Source organism: Tigriopus californicus, chromosome 4 (genome assembly GCF_007210705.1).
Source record: "Tigriopus californicus strain San Diego chromosome 4, Tcal_SD_v2.1, whole genome shotgun sequence".
NCBI classification, from domain to species: Eukaryota; Metazoa; Arthropoda; class Copepoda; order Harpacticoida; family Harpacticidae; genus Tigriopus; species Tigriopus californicus.
The window spans coordinates 1763659-1784432 of record NC_081443.1 but is presented as its reverse complement, the minus strand read 5'-3'; the positions used below and the strand labels follow the sequence as shown (position 1 = coordinate 1784432).

The window sequence follows — 20774 nt, the reverse complement described above, 5'->3', positions numbered from 1 at the left end:
AAGCATTTTCCGGCCCAAGATTCTTATCCAGTATTTCTCTCATAACACTGACAAACACGTCTCCCAAGGGACAAGGAAAGCTCGAACCAAACTAGCAAACCGAAATATGTACGTAGGTGCCTACTCATGNGAGAGAGAGAGAGAGAGAGAGAGAGAGAGAGAGAGAGCAAGAGAAACTTGTTTTCGGGAACTCATTTACCGGCCCAAGATTCTTATCCAGTATTTCTCTCATAACACTGACAAACACGTCTCCCAAGGGACAAGGAAAGCTCGAACCAAACTAGCAAACCGAAATATGTACGTAGGTGCCTACTCATGAGTCCATTTGAAATTTTCTCTCCGAGTGTCTCAGGTCCCATTCAATCCCTTGGCCCATCATGATATTCTGGTCCAAATCATCGTTTTCAAGAGTGGAACCAACTCGGAATGAGAGTACTTGTCTCGGGTCGTACTAGCCATATTTCACTGTCATTGAAGGACGTCTCTGTCTCCGGAGAATAAATACGTCCATTTGAGTTGAAGCGCGCCATTTGGAACCAGTACTTCTTGAGGGTATCCATTCAATGGAACAATGTCAAACATGCACATAAAGAGAAAAAGCGAAAGAGAACGAGAAAGAGAGAGTGCAAACTATGGTCGGTGACGGATGCTGCCGGGAACTGGATTCGAGTCGTGCTGTAAGTAAGTAAGCAAGCTTGGCTGCGTAACACGGTCTTCTTCTACCATGTATTGATCCGTCTCGATTCAGAAAAAAGACGAACTGAGGGAAGACGAAGATGACGGACTAGCAAGCATTGGAATAGAGGAACAGTGGAACAACCACTTATTGTACGTGCTACATAGTATTAGGTAGATCTCTTGGCCTCCTATCCTCCTACTCCTCCTCCTTGTTTTGCTCTTCTTCCTCTTTCCTGGCTTGCTTGCTTGCTTGCTTACTTGCTTCCTACTTTGCTGTCGTCTCTTGGTTGGGGGTTCGTTCCCGTTGGTTCCCGTTGGTTCGCCTTGGATCCAAGGCGAAATTGAGCCCTGAAACAAGACGAAAACTGAGAGGCCCTCGCCAAGTGGGAGGACGAGAAAGAAGCGGGGTGTCACGAGTGATGTCAAAAAAGGAAATAGGATCAAATGAAATAAAAAGAGATGGATAAGCGAAGCGACCAACTTCTCGGCTCTTCAAACCGTGGAGTATTTGACAAAGTACAAGTTCCAACCCCGTGACTCAGCTACATTTGCCTACGTAAGCTTGATGAAATAGCAGTTACAACCAGGTCAGAGCTCAAACCTTAAGGTGAAGAGGGCTACAGGCAGTCTAAGGGCTGCCAAGTGTGATAAAGGCCTAGGCCTGGCTAACCCCTGCCGACAGGCCTCTGGTTCCATTCAATATCTTTATGATGCTAAAACTGATAATGACAGACACATGGGTTACACAATGGCACACGGTGAATAAGAGAAGGAAAAAAGACAGAAACCAAAGAAAGCGAGCGAGTCGTACTAATGCATTAGGATTATTGTCACTTGGCATCCGTCGGCGAGGCATTTAGACCGGCGATAAGTAACCATGAGGCCAATCCCGAAACCAGTTGTCACTCTTGTCGATACAGATTTGTACCCAGAAAACGACCTGATCACGGAAACACAACTGGAAAAAGTGAGTGAGGCACAGAGCAAGCATGATGCACGCAGCCTTCTACGGTGCGCACGATTGGACTTCTACGTACTACAGTATAGTACGTGTATATCATGTGGTAGTACACTAGTTAGAAGTGATGGAGCTGGGGAGGGGGTTTGGAGAGGGAAAGCGAGAAAACGAGAGAGAATGCAAGGAAGCCTGTCATTGGCAGAAGAGCTTGAGGCAAATTCCTTAAGCTTGATACACCCAGAAAGAATCTGCCTAATCGATTCCACCATGCTGTCCGTATAATGTGCTATACGTATACACATGCACTCCAGTTGAGAAAGGATAGTACTGAATGGGGGCTTGAGGAGGAGTTCATATGATGTTGTTCTTATTATTATTGTTAATATTAAGCCCCGCGCTCGGTCCGAGTCTCGAGGGGTTGCCAGTGAATATGCTTGATTGTGGATTGATCTGGTTTATGAACGAATCCGACAACCAACCCGAAGCGGCCAACGAGGCCAAATGAAATCAGATGTGCGAGAGTAAGATCAACCCGAATTGAATTAGTACAAAATAAGAGAACATGGCACATTCCATAAGACACCCCTTGAACTGGTCTATGTTAACGAGTCCTTATTTGAAAGTATGTTTGGGGAACGAGACCCTGGACCAAATTAATTTCGTTCAGAATTAATATCCATTATAACCACAATATCAACAATAAAAAAAATCTGATTATAAATGGAATTGGACTCGATCAAGCCAAATCAGTCAAGATTTCATATTATACCTATTACATATGTCACCTTTCATTAACTTCATAAGATATTAATTACACTTACGTATCCATTTCCATAGGTATGTATGAGCGTAACCGAAAAATGATTTCTCTGAAGCGTATCAAGATCATTGGCAATTGCTGCATTGAAGCTTTTTTTTTCTCCTCCTCATTTGACCGATGATGAACATGTCATTAATTGCTTTATCAAAAAAAGGAATGCCAAGCAAACTCTGCTTCACTACTAGCTTTCACTTAACAAACAAATCTTGAGAGAAAAAATCCTCACCGTTTTTTTGCGCTTTATATAATATTATACTTTTTTGAATTTTTGGTGAATCATTGTTTTGCAAATTTGGATTTGCACTTGTAAATCTTATTCTACTCAGTCAGACTAATTTTCAATTGCTTTTTTAACACAACAAAACACGCACATTAATTGTTCAATCTGATCATTGAGCGTCTCACCTTCCTCAGAGTCTCGTTGGTCTTTTGAAGCATCTCGACGGCATCGGTCAGCCGATCCTGAGAATGTAACAAATACTGTATGATCAGCTGAGCCAGACGCTGAATTTTCACGACCCCATCGGGTAAAGGGCTTTCGGGAAATTCGTCAGCCAATGAACTGAAGGTCACACTGGGCAGGACCCGTTGAAGAGACTCACACTCGTTCCACCCTCCACCCAAGATTTTGTCGATATCGACCCCAGCTGTGGATCAAATAAAGACTGTAATAGTACTAGCACTACTCTAGGGTGTCGAAAAATAGGCAAGTACGTAGTGGTGTGGTACTACGGTTGAAAACGGCTGAAGCTGATCACTAAGCGAGGCTCGATCGAAAACGGTCTTTTGGGTAAACACGGCCTCCGAACTCACCACTCGGACTTGCTCGAGGGAATGATGGTGCTCAATTCGCTCTAAAAGTTCCCACTTGGTCCCACCCTTAGGTTATTATTGACTTGAATGACCTCCGGGAATCGGGAAGAGAAAACATTGCTATCACATGCTACGCTACAGCACCTGTTTGGTACAGTTGGACCAAGTACAGCAGAGGTGCTTCGCTGAAAAACGAAGCCTTCATTGTTTGTAATGCATGTACTTCGCTTTCCTAACAAGTGCTCATCTTCTTGGGCTCAAGGCCTCACCAAAATTGTCCGTATGTGGCTAATCTGTCAATAAGAAATGAGAGAGTCCGATCTGCAGGGTGGCGGAAAATGACGTCAATAAATTGACTTGCTATTAAAGGACGAAGTCAGATAGCAATACCAATTTCATACCAATAGGGAATGACAGAAACACCCCCCAAAAATGTTCTGAGCGTATCATTCAATAGAGCCTTCATTTGCGACCACCACACCCTCCAAACTATCTCAAACTTGATCACAGCTTTTACTAAAATCCTACTCGAACCTCTCAATGAAATTGCGTGACGTTGGGTGGTAGATTCGCCAATCCATCTTTATAACTTCAAGGGCATTTGCCGAAGAGAGGCCTCTCTTTGATTGAACAAGAGAAACATGGCCCAATTTGATAATAAGATTATCATAAGAGGTAGATCTGATACTATCACATTTCTTGCATGCCATTTCTGCCATTTCATGCAGCCTGAGCAAAAGTTACTTGGAGATCACTTTCACAAGGGAATGACCTCCTCCATGAACATCTAAAAGAGATCTTCTAGAAATCCACGGCTTCTCGCAATTATTTCTTAAAACGTAAATCTCGAACAGACCAAGTCAATGTCACTCTCCAGGGGTGCTATAGGTACTTTTCCCGCCCAGAAGTGACTTAATCGAAGGGGCTTTTTGCAAAATTCGCTTTTGTATATTTCATCGAGATGATGAGTAAAATGTATTGGAGTGAGTTGGAAATTGTTGACCTGAAGAATTGATCAGCTAGTTTTCAATGAGCAATTGTCGTTATTTCTGGCCGCCCTGTAGATGGGTTCACTCAGTTTCTTGAGGATTTTCACTGGATTGCACGAACGAACAATACTCATGGATCTATGTAGATCGACGTCTTAGGTCCTTCAACCAAAGCACTTTGCTTTCTACCAAGCTGTAATAAGTCTCTTTCGTTGATGAAATAATGGCAGGGATACCTATCTTGCAAATGCATAATTTCTTTTCTCCCTCATAGCAATCAAATTCAATGAAGTTTGATTCTGCCGTTTTATAATGACAGTTTTCTTAACCTTATTATCGGTTGTCTCATACCTGCAGTATAGTGAGTCACAAATGTTTGGTCGAACAATAATTGTTACATGTTTGCAGAAGTGACAACACTTGTTCTCAAATAGAAGTCTGTGATTGTGAAAAACAAATGGGAGCCAAAATTAAGTATCTTTAGTTGAATAGTCATGACTATGTCTTAGTTGTCCTTGACCATGAGGAAATCAAGTTGACCAAAGTACAAAGCCCTGGAGCTGACCCATGTACCAAGACTATGCTCGTCGGCATTGAAAACAGGTACTCTTAAACACTTTCGGAATGTGCCAAATCTACTTAACAACTGGCCTTAAGAATTTTTTACGTCTACAAAAGGTGTTTTAGGGGGCATTTCATCACTCGAGTGATCTAACTAACAGATTAGATTAACCTATATAGAACATGTATTCGTAAAATATGCATGACATCCAGAGGATGCAAATGTGTCTCAAACACTACTTTTTTTGGAAACATCACTAAAGACCAAACCGGAGATCATTAGTCAATATTCTCAAATAGTTAACTAGTGGAAAATCCGATTATATAAGCAATGGTGTTCTGACGACCTTCAAATCTGACTTGATTCTTTCCAAATTAGACCTCATAGCACACGAAATTTAAGCGTTAACAGTGAAGAAGCACCATATTTCATTCTGATACTATTGGGTTTTATTTTTCCTCAGACGGTTCATAAAAAAAGTCAGTGAAAATGCTACCTTTTGGAACTATTTCTGACCTAATGATGCATTTCGACTCATGATATGTTGGTGCCTTTTGTTGGAGTTTAACAAATAAGCCACTATGTGGAATTACTCTGGTAAAATAGTCCATATCTAAAAACACAAGACACAGGCCTAGAAGTTCCATTTCCAGTTATGGCTTTATTAATTTGACAAGAACACCAACGTCTACCTCAAATGAGATGGAATGTGTTTAAGAGCCCTTTGAAACAGCGCTCCACATCATTTGAAACGGATCGTGCCCGGGATATTTGTGCATTTCTCGGGATTCTATCCTCACTTCAAAAGCTCTTTTATCTTCAAGAAACCAGGCATCGCAATTGCAAGGTAAACACATATCTGAGATAAAAATTGAGGCTCACGAAATTGTCAGTGGTGAGATGCCAACATTTTCCTCCTTCTTTGAGTACATTTATGTATTTACAAAGCATGGGTTTCGCACTCTCTAACTCAGGCCAAGTCATTCTGCCTTGATCAAATCTTACAGGACTCTTCATCATCATCATTTACCAATGGTCTTTGACAACATTTATTCCCCGTCAGTTTTCAATCGGGTGTGAGTTCTCACCAATCATTTTCCAATCAATCGGCAGTATTCTCGATGTGAACATCTGCTTTGAGCTCGGGATCATCCTCATTGTGCTCGTCTTGTTTGTCGTCTTTGGCCTCTGTCCTCGATAAAAGCTTACTTGGGCACCGATTGCGGCCTCTGAGGCCATCAACTTGTTGAGACCTTGTGGGTCATCGGTCCTTCTTGGCACTTCTTGGAACCCAACTCCCGACCCTCTGGGTCGCACTTGTCCGCTCATCTGAGAATTTGTCATTCTCAGATAAGAATTAAGAGCACGTAAACACTAAGTACTTTGGATTTGCAGCCAACCCAATTCCGGCGAAATCTTTTCTTTTCCTCTTAGAGGCCATATGAGGTCAACACGACAGCAGGAGAATCAGAAAGATAGGGTAGTGAGTGGGAGAGAGAGAGAGAGAGAGAGAGAGAGAGAGAGAAAGAAAGAGAGAAAGAAAGAGGTCTCGTTCTAAGAATCACATCTGGCTCTAATGAACAAGTTACTTTCAGGATTAGGCCAGTTCAGAACAACTTGTGGTCCGTTATATTTTGGAAAAAGGACAACAAAAATATCCGGGCCAGGAAAGACCTGAGAAGAGAAGCAGGGAGGACCTCAGAAGAAGAGAGGGAGAAGGAGAGCACCTTTCGCTCCTGGACAGGTATTAGAGTAGAACAGAATATCACTCACTCTTCGTTTTGGTAACCGTGATGTTCTGTGTGTTCCATATGCAATGCGTCTGGAAAGCGAGAGAACGTAAGGGCGTTATGGAGCTCCCTCCTGTCAATTGGGATATCACCTTTTGACGTCAATTATCCGTAATCAAGCTTGTTGGTTCTGGCATGGCAATTGGACTTTAATGGTCCCTAATGTGGAAGAAAAACATGAGATGCAATCCCACTCTCCTGCATCTCCTAAAGGACGCGTGTTCTCGAGGAGCATATCACTTGATTCGATGACTTCATCTTAGACGAACGGGCAATCGTCTCTTGGATGAGTCAACCGTCGCATTGTCCTTGAACATCATCCGTGCTCACTCCATGTTCGGTAGTGATGGCCGGTGGTAGTAGGAGAAAAAGTACTGTACCACTATAGAACTGTGTAGCAACAACAACAACAACAGCAACAACTACAACAAAACTACAACAACTACAACAACAACAACAACAACAACAACTACTACTACTACTACTACTACTACTACTACTACTACTACTACTACTGTCACTGCTACTGTCACTGCTACTACTACTCAGGTTCAATTGCACACTTTCCCACCAGACTTGAACGTAAGTCAGATGGACTGGAGAAATAGAAGAAGACGAAGAAGAACAGGAAAGGGACGAGGACGAGGAAGGCCATTTATGGAGATGAGATTACCGAGAGGAATCTGCTTTGGACGGCATGCTCCATACGGCCCAGGCGAAAGAAGGAGCCGAAGAACGAAAAAGAGACGTACAGATAGAGAAGAAGGCATGACTGGTGAGCAATTTTAATGTTCGGTAATTTCAAACTTTCTGAACTGGCCCGGTGGACACTATTTATCAAATTTTAGAGCAAAATGGACCCGCTCCCTTTTATTCGCTAGCCGACCATTTGTAAGTCGAGAAAACAAATGATTGAAAATCAAAGTGCTCAGACATTTGATTTTGTGTTGATTACTACGTAGAACACGATGCTTTAAATGTCTTATCAAGTTTCCACGGAAATATTCATATACATCTTGACATTTTTCTTGATCAGAAAGCCAAAACGAAAACCTTTTATCTTATTGGACGATGTAATGTACTGTGCATACTGTGCCTAAAACATATGATAGATTTCAAAAATTAATCAATGGAAATTAGAAGAAGTGGCATTTGCCCGTTCGATTAAAATCGAATTGATTTGTTTTAAACCGATTCTAGTCCATGTCACACTTACATGTTAACTCAAAGGCTCTGACAAGTATTTGATAACGAATTCCAATATCGCAACGAAAAAAAGGAAGAAAACATATTTTGCTATGTGATAATGATTTTTTTAACAATTTTAAAGGGATTTGAGTTAAGACTTATCGGGCCATCTGAGACTAAAACCGACTCAAGCAATTCAAAGTTATATGGCTAAGTAGGTGATCAACCAACGTCATTTATTGTTCGTTTGTCAAAGCTCAATATCAAGTAAAGAGAGAACAGTCCAGTCATTCATTGGTTTGTGAATCACGATTTATTCTTATTTAATTTGATCGCTATTGGCCATCGACCGTTTCTACTCATTTTTCAACATGATTTGCTGAATTAAACATGAAACGGAGACATTGTTTCAGCGAAAATATGGGATTTACTTTTATGTTTTAAAAACGATGTTGGTTTGGCTGGAGAACAAATTTGCCTTGAAAGTACAACAAAATTGTTGTTCCTTCACACTAAACCAAAACACTAAATTTGAAATGAATTTTAAAATTTCGCAATTAGCAAAAAGATTTAGCAAACGGCTTGATGTGGCAATTTGTTGGTTCTTAACTGAAAAAATGTAAGTTCAAGTGTTTCGTTGCTGTTTCGTTGTTTCGTTGTTATTAGAATTATGTTTGTGAGTTCCAATTGGAATTGGCTAGTCTTTCTTGTAGAGCGTCTCCTTCTCTGGTATCCAACAACGCGTCTTGAAATCTCATCTGCATTCATGGATCTTGGGTGTGCTTGAGCTGCAAATGCCTGGAAGTTTTCAATTCCCATGTAGATCTTGACCAATCCATGTTTGGGTGCTCAACTACGCTCAAGCTTTCCAACTAGAGACTTTGTCAAAACCTGGGCTGCTATAACACTTTCCCATCTCGATGTTGGAGTCGTTGATGTGAGAACTTTATGCGTCTCTAGTAAGTAGGGAAGTAAATGACTGCAGCATCAATAACAATCTAATTAAGCGAACTGAAACTCGAGATTCTCATCTCATGATCATTCGCAACGAAGCCTTGATATCTGCATCCAAAATCAAGGATTTTCGAGATAATTAGAGCACGCTCATTCATTCTTCTGATAGCATTACATTTCTTCCCTCGGAAAGTCTGGGAAACGGGAATCGAGACGGACAAAAAGACTGGGAGGAAGAAGTGTTCCAATGGGTTCCATCGAATAATTTATGAGGATGCCCGTCTGTGGTGATGATATCTTATAGTAAGTTTGCTTTGGACATGATCGGCTTACTCATAAAGAGAGAGCGAGAGAGAGAAGAGAGAGAGGGCGGGAAGGAAGGAGAACGGAAAACCCTTCTTTATCGCTCATCTTTTCCACCCGCTTAAAGTTTTCTCCAAATCCAGCTTGACGAAAAATGATCCATCTCTTCTCCAGATTTCTACCTGTCCCGGCAAGGAAAAGAGAGTGCATGTGAGGGTTTTACAATGCAAGGCAATTATGCCCTCTCATGCCAGGGTAATTCACCGCTTGTCGATGAAGTATTGATCCCAAAGGTGCTCTACCATCCTCGTCAGAGACAAACACGGGCCCTTTGGTTATTGGGTAACCATAGAATGACAAAACTGATGTACATCGTGATCTTCATCTTCGTTGATGCAGGCACACCCACGTCCACCCAACTTTATCTGTCTGTGCGTTGCTCTTCCAATGCAATAGTAAGTGATGTAAGAACCACATTCGCAAGAAAAGAAAGAAGGCGAACCTCGTCATCTTATTCTTCTTTACCTCTTGTCCTACAGTACTATCATTTCACCCGCCTACTCAACCAACCAACCAACCAACCATCTATACATGTACTTACTATACCACTCAATTGGATGTGGAACGCAAAGCGGAGCACTGAAGGCACTAGTGTGGATGTAGCATGTAGCTTGTTGGTGCCTTCATGTCCTGCTATGTATTAGGGCTGTCAGAGCGAATATGGGCCTAGTCCATAACACTAACAACTCAATGAAGAAGGGGAGAGACCCCGGGCCCGAGGCTAATCCATGTTCTTTCGGACTCATGCTCAGGGTTGCTAATTAGAAAATCTGTTGAAGGTTAAAGTATTTCGGGATTCAAGAGATGACCTTGCCTTATGACGACAATCTCATTTTGTTTACGGCCTCTGTACGGTCTATTTTATTGAGATAGCGTTTGGGTCCCTGTTAGTGGTAACACTTCTCTTGGCCAGCACAAAAGAGACTTTAGAGTTGTCATCCGACCTTGGTGAGAACTGGGAAGTTGGAACTCAAGTCTCGTTCCCTCTCTCGTGCTCTAATATGAAGAGAGAGAAAAAAAGAGAGGCAGGGGGAGAGGAGCGAGCGAAAATTTTGGTTCACTCTTGTCCCAAAAGTACCACGATCTTCAGGGTTGTGTGTTTTCTACTATGAGGGGGCATTAATACTCTTGGCTTTTCCTTCATCTCTACATTGAAGACGAGGCCATATCAAGGAAGGGAAAAACGAAAAAGTAAAGAAGGCCGTTCGTTTGGAGTAGTATGGACACTCGGGTTCATGTGTAGTTAGGGCAGTAGCGTTTTCTCGGTACTGAACGAGTAGTGCCATCCAGTGCCGCCCTCGTCCCTCCTTGACTGCCCCTGTTTTCCTGCAATTGCCTTCATACATTTGGCCGACAGCTCTCGGAAAGGTTTGAGACTGTCTTGGTAGTGGTGGAAATAGTGACAGCAGCACCAGTGTCAAGACCAGGAGCCGGGTTGTGGTAAGAATAATAATAGTAGCAGCAGCAGCAGCAGCTCCAGTATTGAATAGCGCTGAAGCTGGGAAGGTACAGCAAGTGAACGTGAGTTCCAGAGTGTGCCGTGATGTGTGTGCGTGTGTCACTGGCATCAACATTCCCGTGTTCCATGCTGACTTTCCCTTCACCTCAATCTTTCTGAATGAGAAAGGCGGTTATCCTTCTTCCTCTTATTTTGGTAGAGACGAGAAAAAGAAAATCTCCCTTCGCCACTCATTTCGTACACGAGGATAGAGCCTTGGGTGGTCGAAGGAATGAGTGAGTGAGTGAGTGAACGAGTGAGCGAGCAAGTGAATGGAATAGCGAGCGTTTCAACAACGGTCCTCTTTCCTTCATTGCTGTCCTCCAAGAAAGCAGCTGGTTCTTTCAAGATGGCCGCCCGCCTTTCGGGACCCTCCAAGCGTTCCACAGGCCTTGAGGCTGGCGGCCTCTCTTCGGTTCCAAAAGGAAAGTGAGAAGAGCGGCGGGGACAGGGAAGGACCAAGCGAATGAGCGAGTGAGCGAGCGAGGGCGACATGCGAGAGAAAGAGAGAAAGAGAAAGAGAGCGCGAATTGAAGATTTGAAGGCATGGGAGCCACATTCATAGTACTCCTAAAGTTGGCACTTGCCTGTTGAGGCTGCTGAACATACACTACAAAAGGTTGTTCCAAAACGGCCTCGACAAGAGGCGGAGAGCGGGAGAGAGAGAGAAAGAGAGAAAGAGAAAGAAGGAGAAAGAGAGAGAGCTGAGCTCGAAGACCCTGTGCTGTAGTTCCCTTAACCGTGCTTCTCGCTCCGCCGCCTCTCTCCCTCTCATCTTGTTCTTCTTCCATTTGGCCTCTTAGTGCTGTACCAGAGGCAGCAGCCAGTATACTTCCGTGCTCGGTGTTCCTTTCCGAGGCTGATCTCGTCGGAGAGCTGCTGTTAATGTAGCTGCTCCTATTACTGCAATTCTTACTACTGGGACTACTATCTTACTGCTGCTGTCAAGTTATTGTGTCGCTGCAGAGGCAAGGAATATAACTCTGATCTGAATTGCAATCACCTCGACCAAGTTTCATGGTAGAAATCATCTACGTCCTTAGGCTGAAAGTGTTGAGAGGACGAGTGGTTGACATCCGAGTGAATTTGGGCCTCTCAATTCAGCCATGGATGTGCGTGCTTTGAACCATCCCGATTTTAGTATTGTCAGAGTCCAAGGACAAGTGTTGAAAGCATTTAGAGAAGAGGAAGAAGAAGAGTGATCAGTGTTGTGGTTTTCATTTTTCAGCTCTACCACCAACAGGCAGATTAACGAAAGCATTCGCTTTGCCTTAAGATTTAAAGAAAACGCCCGTTTTGCCACACTGACAACCTAATTGAATGCGAGCCCGATTTCCTTTAACGTTGATTTCGACTCAAGGAGAATGAAGTGTCGTTTTTGACGCGATTGTGCTCCAAGGTAATGAACAAGTCGGACCAATCCAAGCCGTCATGTAACACTCAAAATAGATCTAAATTTGCGGGTGTGGCAAAGCCTGCCGACCTGGACCTTGGGAAGCCAAGATGAGAATGCCTTCTCAGCATCAAAGGCGACATCGGAGTCCCAGTGCATGCCTCCCAGCCGTTCTTTCTGTTCATGCTAATTTCCTCCACCCCCAGCCAAGAGAATCCATTTCCAAACTCTTGGTCCACCAAGAAGCGTTCCATCGCTGGAGATTGGTTGGACAGCACCATCAAAGTCGGCAATCAGAACCGTTTGTTTGTCAAACCCACCCGCGACCAGCCCCATCATCCGCAGCAACTTCACCAGGTTGTCGCTTATCTGAGTGCTGGGTTTGGTCGCCATTGGATAGTAGTTCTTCCTCATCGTATTACAGTCTAGTTACTTAGACAAACGCGTGGCAGCTGGAGAGTGGTGGCAATGCCTGTGGTAGAACAAACCTTCCCATTGTGTTCCTTCTCCGGTTCCCTTAATCCTATTCAGCTGGTGTCTTTCTACGAAATCAATCAGAAGCAGCTGATTGAAAACGATAGCCGCCGTAGCGCCCGCTCGCGCCGGTTCCGGCTGCGAAGGCGACTACGAGCCGTTCTTACAGGTGGTCTAACTTATCCGGTTGACGCTGGAGGCCACCTGTTGTTGGCTTGTTCCAAAAAGACTCCACCCTCCGTATCCCCTTGGGGTTGGACCTTGGTCCCCAGGTGCCAGGGATCCGCAGCTACCCTCATCACTGCCTCCCTCATCATTACAATTGTCAACACCATCTCTTTCTTCTTTGCGTTTGACTTAACGGAAAGAGTGATCCTCAAGCTGCTGGAGAATCGGCGATTTCTAACTCTGCTTTCAACATCGTCGGCTCCAAAAGTCCATTACCCTTGTCACGGCTGTTGTAATTGCCGTCACCACCCGATCGGCAACACCCAAAGCAGCAATCGCAATTCTAGCTCGAAGAATAAAAACTCCAGCCCAAACCTGATCATATCTGTGGCAGACGACCCGACGATCGTGAGTCCTGTTACAGATACCCCAAGCTCGTTGTCATCATGTGCTTTCGGACGTCCTTGTTCGCACAGAAATTGACAACAGTATCCAGATCAACTTGGCGAGTGTTTGGCAGCAGACAACATCAACAGTGCCTTGCCTGTCTCTTTGTGTTCCTAAGTGTTTTGACTGAGCTTACCGGTCTGCCAAATCATGGGAGTGCCGCAGCATCGGTTGGCTTGGTATCAGCGGGATCCAAGAGTCAACGCCAATCTACAGAACGGGTTTCATTCTACAGTAATGTGTCTCTCCCATCTCAGCATTATCAGGTGCTCCCAGACTGGAGTGTTCATTATGGTGGATCTCACTACTATGGAGGGCACTATCCACCACGAACTCCACACGAGTCTGCCCGGATACTTAATAGTGGCAGTGCTTCTCTTCCAAATTCAGCCTCTCTTCCATCTAGTCACAGTATTAGCAGCAGCGGCAGCCAGTCGACCAACTCTCCTCCAAGAGACGACCGGGGACAACCCGCGTCGGGCTCTCAATTGGAGTCAGACATCCCAGGCCCATGGCCATGGGCTCCAGCTCCAATTCGACATTGGTGGGCTCAACATCACAAACGATCAGCGATCTCATCTTTGTCGTCCACGTCATCATCGTCATCGTACTCTTTATCATCATCTGAACTGCAACAGAACCAGCAGTGCCTTCATAACCATACCAAATTTCAAAAGATCCCAGCTCTGACGATACAAGGCGAGCTCCCGTGGGCCAAACGCGTGTGTTCCGCCTCATCGTTGGATGACCGAGTCAAGCTGCTTCTGGCAGAGTCACCCTGTAAACAGCACAAGGTGTGTCAAGTTCTCAGTCCGACAGATCTTCAAAGGATTAGTTCTGATGCCACTTGCCTCGAATCGGTCCGAGACAAGTGGTGGGAGTTGTTTCGAAAGATCAATAATATCCTCATCGACTTCGAAGAAATCTTCTCCAAGAAATTTGCCATCGAACGATATTCAGTCATCCATGCGGTGGAGGAGTGCAAGGTAAGAAGATTCAATTGCTACATACGGTATATCAACCCGATCAAACGAGCGATGAGAAAACGAACGCCACCCAGCACGCTCAAATTCCGCCCAAGCATCCAAAGATCAGTATGGGTCCGGAATGTAATGTTTGAAAAAATGTATACAGTCACTCCGGCTGTCCACCCACTCAGGAGGACGTTTTTTAACAGACAGCCTACGGACTTACAGAAGCAAGTTCGCCCCCTTTACTTCTTCTTTCTTGTCCTCTTTCTTTCTTTCTGTCGTTCGTTCGTTTTTCTCCCCGTCTCCGGCCTTCTGGGCTCTCCTTCTCTGGGCCTAAATCCGTGTTTCTGGCCTCGTGGGTAGCATGTAGCACACGCAGTAGCAAGTAGTCCGTGAAGGAACAACGTTGTACATATGCCAGATGAAGTGAATCCCTGATCTCGCAAGTGTCAAAAATGAAGGGTGTTATCACAGCTTGATCAAATCAATTGGCTTTCCCCAGGGGGCAGAGTTGCAGAATCACTAGCTCAACTTTTTGATTATAAGCAATCTCAAATATTTGCTTAACAGTCATACGCACACATTTGCCTGCATGGAATCAAACAAGGAAACGTGGCGGAAAGAAAACCAGAACTCAAAGGCCAAATTACAATGCCCAATTGCGTCCGGCTGAAAACTTGATGGATATAAGTGTTGCCAAAATTATGTTCCACCAAGAGCCACAAGTAATTGACAAAAAGTAATTGGCAGGAGAGAAACTCCCGGGAGAGTGAGACACGACCTTGATCGAAGCTTTGTGGAAATGGAACGAGATTGCATCTCGCCTTTCCTTGTCATAGTAAAAAATACAAATCATTAAAGATTACGCACCTACGTACAACAGGAAAAGACATGGTTGTCAAGCCAAACAACCTCATCTTCAGATGAATGGTTCTAAAGTATCAGAACACTAATTGCACAACTCTGATTCTTTCATTGAAAAGCTCTGACTCTGTCTTCATCACATGACAGAGATTCTACCTTTTCATTCCATAGTAATATTGTTCATTGTTTTCCACTAAAGAATAATCTAAAATAATCCGATTTCTGACGAAATGCGCACATCTTTGGGTGGATGTCTCATATTACAAAAGGTATTGAAGACGGTCATGCATTTAACAGGCAAGCTGAGGGGGCTAATTTACCCGATACAGGCACGAATATATACATTCACCCGAGGACGTGGGTTCAAATTGCATCTTACGGATGAAGTTTGATATAATAAAAACATGTTTGAAAGATTGACACACTTGACTTTACTGACGGTTTCCTGGATGGAAAATAACGCTCTTTGCCAAAATGTCGAATAGGCTTGGTCATGGTGTCACTAAGAAAATGAAGGAGAAAAATCAAGATTGACTGATGCCAGAAAATGATGCTGATTGATTTATAGCTCTCAAAAGGAACTGTCATGACTTTTAGAGGGACAAAAAGGAATGGGAAAGTAGAATGTCTGTTTTCCATCAATTTCTTTTACTTCCTACATACTTTTTACTTCATAGAGCAAGGTAAAAGCAGTGCAAAAGTTGTGACTTTTTCCGTAATATTGCCACAAAGGGTGTCAACACCATCTTTTAGTAGGGCTGATGAAGCTGAAGACAAGAATATATTTCTGACGTTTAAATCAATTATTAACTTTCTTCCTTCATCAAAAAATACCTAGCATTCCTTGGAATACACGCCCAGTTTCAGGTGGAAGTTTGCTTTCTTTATCTAGCAGATGCAACTTTTGAAGTACAAGACCCGTAATGCGTTAATGAAAAACAATTTTAACTTTACATCGCGCCTAGTCAGAGCAACATTTTCGTATTGGTATATTACAGAGTTCTTTACGAGAAACAAACTTAAATTCCATAACGTGAACTTGGTTAGTTTACCAACCACTCATTCATTTGTGTTTATTGATCATCAAGCTGTTAGAGCTATTTTATTGGTACAATACTGGCATATATCTCATTGGTGCTCATTTCCATTAAAATTTGGTTCGATGGCAAAGTGTGAAAAGGTACGTGTACGTCAACAACTAAGCTCTCGCTCTACTTTTGGAGCCTTTAGGTATTGTACTTTTCTTAATAATTCATCATCATTGAAAAAAGTAATCCATTACCTTTTCTGGGAGACGTGTTTGGTGTACCTTTTTCAAGCAGCAACCTGAAGTGACATGTTTGCGACACATCCTTGAGAGGAAAAAGTAGTCCAGGATATTTTATGGTTGTCTCCCAAATCAATTCTAAGCAAGTAGCTATCAGCTTGCCTCATTTTTTAATCTCTTGGGTTGAGTTGTATTCCATTAATCGAGGAAGGATGTTGTCAACATGCGTGGTGTACTTTGTATATCCTGAATCCGCCTCATAATGAACACGTACCATTTGGGAAGTCTTTTTTTGACTACATATTGAGGATAAGAAGTGATGACAAACTTCTGTCAAAACCCAAAGCTAAAACTGGAGTCAATGTTGTACCCCCAGATCACAGTGCGCAGAGATGAATTTGCTATTCATTTTTTTTAAAAAATCCACCTTGCTTGTGGAAGCGATATTCTGAAATTAAGCCAAGATCTTGTTAGTGCGATTTCGCAACTACACCAATATTCATTTTTTTAACTTTATAAACCAACCTCACCGATAATTGAAAATTTAGTAGGATCTCGGTGCCAGTTGGTCGCGATGCTTGGCTCCATTCTTCCCCTACAAGAAACAACAACACACAAAATCAGGGCGACAAATTTGACTTTTCACTAATTTCCATTACTTCACTTGGTCAATATAGGCATGCCATTATGACCGTAAAGGTCTCGTCTCATTTATGGATCAAGGCATTTTGGCCATTCTGCAATTCTACTTACCTTTAATATAAAGACAAGATGTGTATTAATGTAATTCATGCCGATGTCAATTGATACAGCTCATCCACTTCTTACTTACAAATGCCAATCCTCCTGTAAGGATGATTAACTGAATTCAACAAAATTGAGGAAAAGAGGTATAATTACAAATCTGATTTGATGAATGAATTCTCTCTACCCGTTCCTTAACTACCGTAGCTTTATCAGCGAACAGAAACTTTTCTTTCATAATGTAGCCTGTCTATTTGAAGATTCTGGATAGTTCATAAATGTGTTTGAAGTTTGGCCGTGTAGACCCTGAAGACAGAAGATCAGCCATCTTAAGTAGTTTTTAAAAACGTTTGAGAACCATTTTGTGCCCGTAGAGCATTTGTGACGTGGACAAAACCAACTTATTTTCTGAATTCTCTCATAAATCTGAGAAAACCTGGAAGGAATTTTGTTCCATGGTTTTCAAAGCCTTCTCTTAATGATCCAAGTTCACCAGACGTTCTTTTAGAATCCATTCCTGAATACCAAGTCAACGACCGTCTGGTGCCAAACTCGTTTTGGAACTTTTTTTTAATTCTTCAAATCGAGCTAACCAAGCCAAGAATTTGGCGCGGGGGTATATTTCAAAAATGAAGTGTCTCTATCGATAGATTTCTAGACACTGAATGTCGGACGACCGACCACTCGGCTTGTAAAGCAATACAATGGATGGTCTCCTGGGAATTGATCACAAACTGGTTTATTGCACTCTTTAGCCAACCGAGCGGTCGGTCGTTCGACACCCAGTGTCTAGAAATCTATGCTCTATCATGGCTCCATGATTTTTCGTTGTGACAGGCCTGTATGTAGAATGACTTGACCATAGATCACTCCACTTGGCTTTCTATGGATTTGACCTACATTCAAAACGGGTTCCAAAGCCACGTAAGCTTGTTTTATGACTCTTGAATTTTGATCGACATTAATTAAGGTCAAAGCGACAAAGAGATTACATTGAGCCTTGACATCAATTCCTTATTTTTTTAGAAGTGAGATAATTTCTATGGAAATTTGAAAATAGATCATACGAACATTCAACTCCGAGATATGCAGTAATTTACTACATATCGACCGGATTTGAAGCTCAACCTTGCTTGCTCTCCCAACAGTGGAACTTCTGGGACACCAATATCAAAACCCCTTGGGTTGCAAAATGCAATTGATCTCAAATTTGGACCATTTTGCAAAGAAGATTCAGCTTGATATCTCCCTTGGGCGAGACCACTCGCTTCGATGCATGATACGGCACGTTTTTGATGCAAAGAGGGCTTCAAGCTGAGGCCGTTGGCATCAAATTAGTCAGCGAATGGCAGTGCATAATTCGTTGCTTTCTATGGCGTCCTTCTCACTTCATCTACATAGAGCTGATGTCTCTTTCTCGCTTTCTATCGGTATCTTTGTTGCATTACTGCACTCTCTCTGAGTGTATGCATTGTACTAGGTTGTCCACATTCATTGTGTATCTTGGCCCCCAAATAACGGATCGTCCTCAGCCTTCAGCCTTGACTGATTTGACCACTGTATCATTGGTTTTGTTCGCTCCTTATTGGTGGTAACTAGCTAAGCCTCAAAGATCCACTTCGCCTTCGCCTTCATCTTCAGAGGACTTGGAACTTGGCCTTCGTAAAGATGAGGAAGGCCACTGAGTAAAAGCGAGCCGTGTAGGACTGGTAATGCCCTTTTCTCTATCTATCCATTGAGGCCACCAGGAAGAAAAGAAATAAGCAACAAGAAGGACTACAAGCTTAGAACAGTCGCAAATCGAAGGATAGCGCTTTGTAATAGAAAGGAGCACAACTCGCGTTTAAGCTGACTTTCAATAGTAATACTCGCCCTGGTTTTATGTTATATTTTCACTTCGACAGTCGATTTACTAAGGCAGTCAACCTCTTCAGCTAGCTAAATCCAGTGACTTCCTTGGTATCGTTTCATTGTATCAGGGTAATGAATATAGGCCTTGTCGACTTTGAGTGTTGACCCCTTGGCATGTGCCTTTTGAAGGAATAAATCAAGGCTCATTTTCTTTCCTCGGATAGAAAGGTTTATGAGCCGTTGGGAATCCCAGGGTGGTTCAAAGCTTCAGTCAGTACATGTGTACAGGGCGGCCATAAAGTCACGAGACACTTTTTATACACGCTGATATTTATATTGAATTTTAATTGTGGCGTCTTTTTAATCCTCTTTTTCGTTGGTTAATTTGTTGACAAGGCTCTTAACGATAACATCATCTGCCATTGTAAAAACAAGCCTAGAAATGATAGACAACTATGAGCGTAGGGGCAATAGCTGCCCCTAGTCCGCTTTAGAGGCTGCATGGGACAGCCTTGACAAATACCGGTAAGTCATCTGTGCAGCATGTCAAGCAGCTAGGCAAGGACTGTCTGCGGGTACACGACTCTAAATTTAAGAACTCCACGTCACTGGTGGGTACTCAACCCACGGAAAGGTCGACTACATTATTTATTACCAACAAAACATTATCAGTACCATCATCAGTGTCGTCATTGCTTTTTGAGTGAGTTGGATGAAGCACCTCGTAAATAGAATTGAAAATGAGGTCAGAACCCAATTCATTTACTCTTTTGGGGGATTCATTTTGTAGTTCAAATGGGAAACACAACTAAAAGATCTTGCTCGGAGCAACTCTTGGGAGCAGTAAAAAATTACGACGCCTTGGTTGAATTAAGATTGAATGTGGTAATAACTTATGATTAGCAACTGCGGTCACACTTGGTGCATTCAAGGAAAGGGAATCTTATTCAGTACTGAATCCCTTGAAGACCAAAGAGATGCGCATTCCTCTTACTGATCCAATTCAGCGATGCATCCAATTCATCTATGAGTAACCCACTACTTCCAGTTGAATGAACAAGAAGAGAAGACAAATTATACTTTCGACAATGTTAAAACCTGTTTTGAACGATTGAGGAAAGAAATATTAAATATCAGAAGAATAAAAGTATTCTAGTAGTAGATATCACGAACTTTTAGATGTCTAGAAGTCCGTGTATATACCAACTGTGTTATGGCTAGCCAGCTGCTCTTCTCCAGAAATGCTGTATGATTGAAATTTTGTTTTTTGTACTGCATTCTTGACCTTACAAATGGACTCTTAACAGTGGCTTAGTATCCCAACCATACCTCACAATTGTAACTTAGATTCAAATGCCTCCTAGATCTGAGAAATAAGCGTTGATTCAAGTGTCGTGAAAAATACCGAGCATTACCTGGAAACCCGGAATCAGTTGGGAATGACTTGGGGTGCAAATTTTTGGCACATACCAACACTATTGCATAATAGTGAAATTAATTTTGAATAATAGATAAAGATTTCGATAAGATGATGTTAGATTGTGATGTATTACGTGAATTTGGAAAAAGGGACAAACTTTTGGCCAAAGATCTCTCTTCCAGCTCAAACAAAGTGTGGTAGGAAGATCAGAGCCATTTTGCTAGATAAGCTCTTCTTGACGTGACATGGACTAAAAAGTGCTTTCCACTTGTGCTACCATGACCACTAATTCTACGAAGGTTTCTCGCTATAATCAGCAAATATGCACAAGGCAAGAATGTAGATCAATTGGTTTAATAGGCCCTATATTTCCAAGAGGGTTGCCATAATATCTGAGAATGTACGTACTTTCAATCAGTGGAGCCCCTTTTGTGCAGGGTAGGAGACATGTGAATTGACATATTGTTATTGTGTCATTTAATATGTTACGTATTTTTCTTAATACCCATAAAGGCCCTTACTTGCAACGCCAGACAGCCGAAACAAAACGGCAAGAGGCACG

The 20774-nt window shown here is 42.7% G+C and overlaps 2 protein-coding genes and 1 long non-coding RNA gene across 3 annotated transcripts in view; 1 reads left to right on the top strand and 2 right to left on the bottom strand.

Moving 5' to 3' along the window:
* Positions 1–6829, bottom strand: part of LOC131879907 (uncharacterized) — a 17773-nt gene extending 10944 nt beyond the window's left edge. The window contains exons 1-3 of the mRNA XM_059226400.1: positions 6703–6829; positions 5909–6642; positions 2862–3103 (exon numbers count right to left, since the gene is read on the bottom strand). Coding sequence (XP_059082383.1) covers positions 2862–3103; positions 5909–6164 — 498 coding nt within the window. The 5' untranslated portion in view covers positions 6165–6642; positions 6703–6829. The remainder of the gene's footprint in view (positions 1–2861; positions 3104–5908; positions 6643–6702) is intronic.
* A 4226-nt stretch (positions 6830–11055) lies between these two features.
* Positions 11056–20774, top strand: part of LOC131879840 (uncharacterized) — a 26148-nt gene continuing 16429 nt past the window's right edge. The window contains exon 1 of the mRNA XM_059226290.1: positions 11056–14081. Within this exon, the coding sequence (XP_059082273.1) occupies positions 13095–14081 (987 nt within the window). The 5' untranslated portion in view covers positions 11056–13094. The remainder of the gene's footprint in view (positions 14082–20774) is intronic.
* On the bottom strand, positions 15088–15792 carry LOC131879844 (uncharacterized). Its single transcript, XR_009373205.1, has 3 exons — positions 15765–15792; positions 15674–15697; positions 15088–15432 (listed from the first exon to the last, which is right to left on the bottom strand). It is a non-coding gene; the product is annotated as an uncharacterized LOC131879844 (long non-coding RNA).